General features: G+C 43.1%; 2 protein-coding genes across 3 annotated transcripts; one reads left to right on the top strand and one right to left on the bottom strand.

The window, feature by feature from the left end:
• Positions 1–56: 56 nt before the first annotated feature.
• On the bottom strand, positions 57–2,847 carry cryba1a (crystallin, beta A1a). Of its 2 annotated transcripts, none has more exons than XM_077541994.1 (6): positions 2,690–2,847; positions 2,064–2,130; positions 1,809–1,927; positions 1,071–1,212; positions 768–910; positions 57–668 (listed from the first exon to the last, which is right to left on the bottom strand). In XM_077541994.1, the coding sequence occupies exons 2-6, from the start codon at positions 2,100–2,102 to the stop codon at positions 521–523; spliced, it is 591 nt and encodes a 196-aa protein (XP_077398120.1). In that variant the 5' UTR covers positions 2,103–2,130; positions 2,690–2,847; the 3' UTR covers positions 57–520. The 2 variants fall into 2 exon arrangements, with proteins under 2 accessions (XP_077398120.1, XP_077398121.1); XM_077541995.1 differs by having other exon boundaries at positions 2,015–2,130; positions 2,690–2,704.
• A 2,368-nt stretch (positions 2,848–5,215) lies between these two features.
• On the top strand, positions 5,216–7,127 carry crybb1l3 (crystallin, beta B1, like 3). The gene is made up of 6 exons (XM_077541138.1): positions 5,216–5,256; positions 5,720–5,793; positions 5,862–5,980; positions 6,063–6,195; positions 6,322–6,464; positions 6,538–7,127. The coding sequence occupies exons 2-6, from the start codon at positions 5,728–5,730 to the stop codon at positions 6,704–6,706; spliced, it is 630 nt and encodes a 209-aa protein (XP_077397264.1). The 5' UTR covers positions 5,216–5,256; positions 5,720–5,727; the 3' UTR covers positions 6,707–7,127.
• Positions 7,128–9,475: the final 2,348 nt, after the last annotated feature.

Here is a 9,475-nt window from a genome sequence, read left to right as displayed (position 1 = left end):
AGTAATTTAGCTACAACTGAAAGTGGCAAAATAATTGAAACTCCACTAACACCATGTACAGTCTAAATAAACTCTTGGAGAGAGGTCCTTTATTGGGTCTCTTTAGCATGCACATGTGTTCATCATGTGGTCCATACACTGTATTGAAACAGTTCAAACAAATACTTGGCATAGCAGCAGACACTTGTTTTACTCTTTATTTCAACTTGTCCATTTTCAATTGCACCTACAGTGAGTCTGAATGACATCACAACTTCACAGACATCTCAAGCCACCTTCAGTTTTCCCCTCTTCTCAGGGGTCGGCATGCAGCATCTCTGCTGCTGCTCGCTTTCTCCCTCTAACGTTTATTCCATTCAGTCATCTCTTTTTTTTCTTTTCGTTTCCTTCTAGCAGCAGAACAAAGCAGAAGTGCGGCAGACATTTTGGTGACGAAGCACTAGGGAATGCTGGAATGATTATGGCGGAAAGAGGGACAGGAGGAAGCCATGGAGCTTTTTGGCAACGGAGATGAGAAATCTCATTGCTGGATGCGACGCAGTGACTGCACCTGGAATGACTGAGCATGGGAGCCCCATTCTCTGTAATGTTTGTACTCGCCACCATGGCGATCACACTCCAGAATGTACTGGTAACCACGGTAACCAGGGAACTGGTAGCACACCCAGCTGTAGCAAGGGTAGAGGCGAAATATGCTGATATTGGTAAATTTTGATTTTGACTTCCCTTCCGTATCCTCATTATCTGTATGTATGTACACAACTTACGCGCCACTCTGAACTTGCATGGATCCAATCTCATTGGTTCCCCAGCCCATAGCCTGAAGTGATGGGTAGTCATCGCTTATCTCCCATTGACGTCCCATAAAGTTCTCTTTTTCAAACACCACCATCTTAGACTCCTTGTGGTTCTGTAGAAAGTCCATTCTGTATTAGTAAACACCGATGCCCATTACTTTTAGCGTTTACAGGTTAAAAATAATTCTGTCAGTCATTCAGCTATACTGATGAATGAGTCAGACTGGGTGCTTTATAAACTCATAATCAGTTTCACAGTGAAAAAAGACTCACAGCAGAGCAGATGGGGCGGAAGGACATCATCCTCTCGGTGTGATAGGCGTTGCTGCCACTCCATGACTCCCAGTGAGGGTACTCTCCTCGCTCCAAAACAAACTGCTGTCCACAGAAGCTGGAGTGCTCATATCCTGCCCAACTACTCCCACATGCAATGTCAGACAGTTGAAAGACTTTTGGGGACTGGCAGAACATCATCACGTGGGAGAAAAATGCTTCTGGTGTCACTGATGCTTACTTCCATGCAACATCTTGTTAGTCAATAGCCTACATGTAGCGTGTATCATATTGTGACACGTTTTGGTTTGTGAATTATAGTTTTGGTATTGTATTTTAGTCGAGAGAGAGAGAGAGAGAGAGAGAGAGAGAGAGAGAGAGAGAGAGAGAGAGAGAGAGAGAGAGAGAGAGAGAGAGAGAGAGAGAGAGAGAGAGAGAGAGAGAGAGCCTCGTTCGAGAAATTAAAGATAGTTTACTAAACTGAAACGAGCTTGAAATCATGTCCTGCTGTATTTGGTTCATTTAGCAGGGAAGATGCCAGAAAACGGCAGAAACTTGAATCTGTTTGTAATCCGCATTTCCTCAACCTCAAACAAGAAGAACAACATCTTTTTAGGGTTACAATATTTAAGGTGGCGAGCAGCTGCAGCCTATCAACACTGACTTGAGAAGAAAGACATTGGTTTGATCCTTAGTCACAATCCACAACTGTGCCACGGCACACTATTAATGACTTACGCTCCACACTCCACCTTCAGAGAGCGGATGTTGTCAGTGCCAGACTCCATGATGTTCTGGCAGGAGGATGTAAACTCCAGACGCTTTCCTTGGAAATTCTCCTGGTCGTAAACTGTGATCTGGAGTGGACATTAATGCATACATGAGCACATAACACACTGATGTGTGTTCACATCATTGACATCATCAGACCAAGCATTACGTACTAATGATCAGTTTTGGTTAGTAATCATCCATGTAAAGAGGCAAGACTACCTTCCATGGTCCCAGTGGGTTGGGATTATTCTGAGCCATGCTATCGTGTCTCGCAAGAGAGATTTACCTTCAGAGCAGAGAGATGGAGAAATCACAACTGATATTTTTACTTTAAAATGCACATTTAGGGAACCATATATCTGACAAACTACAAGTATATTTAACAAACAGTTCATTGTGGTGGCAATGATCTAATGGTGTCCAACGGAAGAGCTGTATCAACAATCCCGCCTTTATAAAGATAATAAAGACCATTTCAATTGACGCTGGAATTGAGGTTACTGTATATCATCCACGTGAAAGCTTTCTTTCTTGTATTTTGATTAATCAATGTAGCTACAAGTCCCAATATTTGAAATGTTACCTTTAGAATGTTTGGTGTAACTATTGAACTGGATCTCATCTGATTGTGTAAGTGCAGCTAAGGTTGTGGCCAGTGCTAGTATGTTATGTCTTTACTCAATAGAGGGTTTTCAATTGTTGTATGTTCTCTCTGTGGCCGGTCAGTGTGTGGTTGGACCTCACGTATACATTTATGTGTCTCAGCAGAAACAAAAAAAAGGCAAGGGACGGACAAATGTAAAGTGACAATGCTCTGCTATAGGCTGAATAGAATAATGGCTTACCTGACAAGGCCCCAAAGAATAGCAGCACAGTGTCCACAATAACGGCGTTCTCACCCCAGCGCGTATGGGACTTTTATATACATGGTGGTGCTGAAAGGTAACAGGGCTTGTGGGTCCGGACCACAGTCAGCACATTGCTGCTCATGCCATTGTTTGACACTGAGCTGCTGGGTTTTAATGTGCCACAGTGGAACTAGATGAAGGGCAACATGCCCAGTGCAGATACGCACAAGTTGCCAAAGAAAAGCAGAACAAACAGGAAATCAACCAGATCACTATCACAGAACTCTTGTGGGTGAAAAGTAATGTTAATTAAAGACAAGATGTGATCATGTATTACTGGTATATAGGGCCATTATAGTCTCATAAACAACTCAGCTCAACTGTATTTATAAAGCAGTAAAATTTGTATTGAAAGAAAGCACATACCCACAGAGTTTAGTCCATCTCGCATCCGTGTTCATCCGTCCATCCCCATCAAGCTCATGTCACTGCTTTCACCTCTTTTCCCACTTCTTTGTGCGCACGCTCAGTAATGCACATGCATACATTGTCATTGACAGAAGTGCATTCAATCACACACGCAAGGCGCACAAAGAAATACACTTACCTACACACAAATTATTTATACTCACTGACAAGTAACTTAGTCATCTGCCTCATTGTTGTAAATTACTCCAGTAAACATTGTTTGCTTTAATTTTAAAATTAACTTATTACAACATTTAATATTTGGTTCCATAACTCTTATTTGCAATAACTGCATCAAGTCTGAGACACATTGACTTCCCCAGAGTGATGGTTCTTCATTTGAAACACTTTTTCAGGCATCAGGTGCTCTGTCCTGAGCGGTTAAACACATTTTGATGTAAATACCATGAAATAAAAGCCGGAATTCTGAACTATTGTCTTAGATTCATAATTTGATTCGGAACCCAAATGTCTTCATTAAGAATACTACAAAAACAAATATATTGACCTCACTAAAATTGGGCTTTTTGACAGTGTATTTCCCGTCAAAATGCATTTTGAAATTTCAGTGTACTCTGCACAGATTCAAATTGCCTGTGCTAGCCAGTGCAAAACACCCCCATTAACACAACCTCCTCCATTCTTCACAGTGTCAATTGGTGGAACCCTCTTAAAACAACGAAAAAACCACAATAATCACAGAAATAATTTGAAACTTACGGAGCCCCTAAGGCAGGGGTGTCAAACTCATATTAGCTCAGGGGCCACATGGAGGAAAATATATTCGCAATTGGGCCGGATCGGTAAAATTGTAAAATAATTTGTAAAACATTGCCGTCAATTACATGCAGATTTTCGCTATTTGTGGGCCAGCCCTAAATTGTGGGGCGCACCTGTACAAATATTGTCCTAAATTTTTTTTTGCATAAACCTGTATAATGTTCACTGATTGTGTGCCGGGTGCCGTTAATGAAGTTATAAGGACGTTAATCCTTGTCATATGTGTAGTTGAATGTTTCTTATTCAGCATGTTTGTGTTTGATTCATGTTTTTATTTTTTAAACAAACTAACTTTAAATTGTGTTTAAAATAACGACATTCAGAGCAATTCCATGTACAAGATGCATTGCTCAACTGAGACTTACTTGTGTAATTATGAATTTATAAGCTTTGATTGTGGCCGGCTGATTAATTGGGCCGACAGTCTTTTTTTTTTTTTTTTTTTTACTTTACAAAACCATCTCGCGGGCCGGATTAAACCCCATTGCGGGCCTGATCCGGCCCCCGGGCCTTATGTTTGACACCCCTGCCCTAAGGTGACATGGTAGAAAAACAACAACTTTGCGTTCCCTCGCAAAACATCTTTGCGTTCCCACACAATCTTTTTTTACAAGCCCCCCCCCCAACACCCCCGCACCCAAAAAACAAACAAACAATCAAACAAACAAAAACAAACAAACAAAGGGTAGTTTTGTACAAAGAAAGACAACCCAAAAATATGGTTCCTTTTGTACGCGACAACTCCCCTCCCCCCCAAAAAAGGGTCATTTTGTAGAAGAAAAAATTGGGTTGTTTTGTACAAGACTACCACATAAAAAATAAAAAAAAATTAAAAAAAAATTGAGTAGTTCTGTACAAGACAACCCCCAAAATTGGGTCATTTTGTACCAAACAAAAACTTGGTTCAAATTGGCGCTAGTAGTGGATCGATCCATTTTTGACCCAAATTCAGGTATTTTCTTAATTTTAGAGTATACTGTACACTGTGAGTATACTGAGTGGACACATGTGTGAGTGGTCTTCTGTGTGTGTGGGTCTGTGTGTATTTAACATTATGCTGATGGCAGTGAATGCCCCCACTTCCAACAATGTGGCTGTACAACAAAACAGTCAGCCAAGTCAGCGCGACTTGTCTAAGCATTATGACCTTTGAACCCCCACTTTGTGCTCCAAAACAGCCATCAGCCAATGAGAAGTCAGAATCCCCCCGCTGTATTATCTTGCCGGACGTAAATGTATATATACACCCTCACTCGTTTGCTCACTACCTATTACTGTCTCTTAAGATCGACCCATTTCAAGCTGCTTGTGTAAAAGTAAGTTTTCGGTTTAACCTCCAGAATATAAAGGGATGAGAATGTTGTTTTTCCTAAGAGTGGATTCTCCTCATGAGCATTGAGTGAGCAGATGGAACATTGACATAAAATGCAGCAGGGTGTGATTTATTCCTTCTCTTGCTATTCAGCGGCTCACTGGGGAAGTAAAACTGACAACAAAGATTGAAGGTCGTGTCTCATTTTCATTCCTCTTCTTAATGAAATGCGGCAATTTTACATTTGTGGGTTTTTTGGCAATTACGTTTTCTCTCACAGGACAAATTCTGGGCATATAACGACGGAGAAGCCTATTAGATCGTAATGTTGCTTTAACTGGATGTTAAGTTGAAAATACCTTGTCATGTCAAATTATGGTGTGATTTATTCGGCTCTTCAACGGTGGAAGTGTACAATGAACATTCTAAACATGTCTTACTGTGTGTTTCCTCCTGTTTCTCTGTAGATCTGACGATGTCTCACTCAGGTGCTCAAGGCAGCATTGGCAGCCACTCTGCCGCCGGGCTGCGTAATCATAAGGTACTAAAAAGTACACAGTTGAAGTGAGTGAGCATCTAAATGATTTAATCTATTGTGTTTGTTTCCAGATTTACCTCTATGAATTTGAGAACTTCCAAGGCCGAAGAATAGACCTGCTTGGAGAGTGTCGTAACCTGTGCGAGAAGGGCTTGGAAAAAATCGGCTCCATCCGGGTAGAGAATGGGCCGTAAGTCATGAGTGTCTCAATGCCATATTAGTGGTGAACATAAATATGTAATGTGTCTGCGTCTGTCTGTGTGTGATTACAGCTGGGTGGGCTTTGAGCAGCAGAACCTGACTGGTGAGATGTTCATGCTGGAGAAGGGAGAATACCCCAGATGGGACACCTGGTCCAACAGCTATAGGTGTGATCGTCTCATGTCAGTCAGACCAGTAAAAATGGTAAGTTCAGCATATGCAACGTTAGATTAGGAAACAGAGCATCTCTCACCCCGAGGCAGATCTAAAACCAGCATGAATGAATGAAAATGATAAACGGCAACTCATTCTAATCGTGTGCATTTGTAGGACCCCCAGGACCACAAGATCTGCCTGTTTGAGTGCACGAATTTCGAAGGTCGCAAGATGGAGGTGTGCGATGAAGATATTCCAAGCTTGTGGTCTTACGGCTTCCAGGACCGCGTCGCCAGCGTTCAGGTTACTGGCGGAACGTAAGGATTTTCCTTTTGTTCTGGATACATTGAGCGTATGGTGAGTGTGTGTATATTTACTCTTCTTCTATAGGTGGGTAGCCTACCAGTACCCTGGCTACCGTGGTTTCCAGTATGTCATGGAAATGGGCTCTTTCAAGCACTGGAACGACTGGGGAGCCCACCATCCCCAGATCCAATCCATCCGTAGGGTGAAAGACATGCAGACACACCGCAGAGGCTGCTTCGAGTTCAACGCCTAGAGCGGGTCAGAATTTGGGCAAAAGGGTCAAGCTAAACTGCATGTGACTTGCAAAGTCTTCACTGACCACTTCCCTGCACAAAGCACATTGCTTCTGAATATTGTTACTGATTTTACCAGTACAGTTTGGGAGTAAATAAGGCTTCCATAGTAGCTGTGCTATTGGTGAAATGCAGTCGGTGCCAATGCTCTCTGTCTCCAGACCTCATATGAATGATAATAGATTTATCATTTCCTTGATAGGAAGCAGTTTGTGTTTTACGTTTGTTTCGGTGCTATTTCAACCCTTTTCTTTCATATATAATTGATGCACATATGTGTTTCCTGAACAAGACTTACATTTACGCCTTCTCAGGGATGCTGACATGTGGAACTTTCCAGTGGAAACAAATACAAATAATAAAAAAAAAAATGCAAGTGTTGTCACACTGTCGAACCTTTGTTCTTGTTTCTTGTAGTGTGGTTTTGTTATTTTGCATTTCATCGAACAATAATCATCTTGGATTATTTATTTATTTGACCATTACTTATTTAGGTGAGGCAATTGAAGGCAATGGCAACGTGGTAGACCTGCATGTTTACAGTCAGTGTTGCCAACTTGGCGACTTTCTAGCTAAATTTGGCGACTTTCCAAAGCCTCTTGGCGACTTTTTTTTTTTGTTCTCCCGCGATGTTATTCCTCTGTCCTACAGCGTTCATTATATGCAAATTACTACTTATGTAAATTAGGCGATGACGTCATTTAGCGACTTCTAGCGACTTTTAGGACAATTAGTTTTTTTGTTTGTTTTGTTTTTGTTCATTGGCAACATTGTTAGCAGTTGGTGGGTGATGGTGCGAATCCCACGGTGGACACATTAAACAGAGTATGTACCCACTAAACATTGGACGTCCTATGGACGTGCAGATCATGTCCATATTACGTCGGTCGGTCGAAGACCAGTTCTGGACTACAAAACTAAGTGCAAATTACGTCCAAAATGTAGACGTCTAATTATGACCTCATTTGGACGTCAATGGGACGTCATGTTATTGTTACGTTGTGGGTATGGGTGGACCCAAAAGCGGAGGAAACAGGCGGGAAGACAGACTGGTAAGATGATGTAAGGAACTTTATTAACTATGACGGGGACGGACTGGACGAGACGGAAGGGGAGTAGACTGGGCTGGACGTGGACACAGATCATGGCGTAGACTTGGTGTGGCGTGATGCAAAGACTTGGCGTGGCGTGATGCAGAGACTTGGCGTGGCGTGATGCAAAGACTTGGCGTGGCGTGAGGCAGAGACTTGGCGTGGCAGACTTGGCGTGGAAGACTTGACGTGGAAGACTTGATGTGGAAGACTTGGTGTGGAAGACGGCGTGGAAGACTTGACGTGGAAGACTTGATGTGGAAGACTTGGTGTGGAAGACGGCGTGGAAGACTTGACGTGGAAGACTTGACGTGGAAGACTTGACGTGGAAGACTTGGCGTGGAAGACTTGGCGTGGAAGACTTGGCGTGGAAGACTTGACGTGGAAGACTTGATGTGGAAGACTTGGTGTGGAAGACGGCGTGGAAGACTTGACGTGGAAGACTTGACGTGGAAGACTTGACGTGGAAGACTTGGCGTGGAAGACTTGGCGTGGAAGACTTGACGTGGAAGACTTGATGTGGAAGACTTGGTGTGGAAGACGGCGTGGAAGACTTGACGTGGAAGACTTGACGTGGAAGACTTGGCGTGGAAGACTTGACGTGGAAGACTTGATGTGGAAGACTTGGTGTGGAAGACGGCGTGGAAGACTTGACGTGGAAGACTTGATGTGGAAGACTTGGTGTGGAAGACGGCGTGGAAGACTTGACGTGGAAGACTTGACGTGGAAGACTTGGCGTGGAAGACTTGGCGTGGAAGACTTGGCGTGGAAGACTTGACGTGGAAGACTTGATGTGGAAGACTTGGTGTGGAAGACGGCGTGGAAGACTTGACGTGGAAGACTTGACGTAGAAGTCTTGGCGTGGAAGACTTGGCGTGGAAGACTTGGCGTGGAAGACTTGACGTGGAAGACTTGACGTGGAAGACTTGGTGTGGAAGACGGCGTGGAAGACTTGACGTGGAAGACTTGACGTGGAAGACTTGGCGTGGAAGACTTGACGTGGAAGACTTGATGTGGAAGACTTGGTGTGGAAGACGGCGTGGAAGACTTGACGTGGAAGACTTGACGTGGCAGACTTGACGTGGAAGATTTGGCGTAGAAGACTTAGCAGACTTGGCGTGGAAGACTTGGTAGACTTTGGCGTGGAAGACTTGGTAGACTTGGCAATAACAGACTTGGAAGACTTTGGCGTGGAAGACTTGGTAGACTTGGCAATAACAGACTTGGAAGACTTTGGCGTGGAAGACTTGGTAGACTTGGCAATAACAGACTTGGTAGACTTGGCAATAAAAACTTGGTAGACTTGGCAATAAAGACACCACTGTGACTAGACATGCAGACATTCAAACAGCAAACATCAAACATCAGACAATGCTCCCACCAAAATAAAACAAAAACCCAAACAAACTGAAACATGACAGTTATGATTTTTTTTAAATGACAATATAGGAGAGATGCTATCTGCTTCCTGGCTAACTTTTGCGATGCACTGTGATGGTTCTCTATGTTAATGTGTAACACTAATGTAGCCTATAGCAGAGCGTGAGTTAGAGAGAGAGGGAGAGAGAGAGAGAGAGAGAGAGAGAGAGAGAGAGAGAGAGAGAGAGAGAGAGAGAGAGAGAGAGAGAGAGATATGGG

This window comes from Festucalex cinctus, chromosome 13, assembly GCF_051991245.1.
Source record: "Festucalex cinctus isolate MCC-2025b chromosome 13, RoL_Fcin_1.0, whole genome shotgun sequence".
Taxonomy (NCBI): Eukaryota; Metazoa; Chordata; class Actinopteri; order Syngnathiformes; family Syngnathidae; genus Festucalex; species Festucalex cinctus.
Note: the sequence above shows the minus strand (reverse complement) of the source record. Positions and strands in the feature narration are given on the sequence as shown.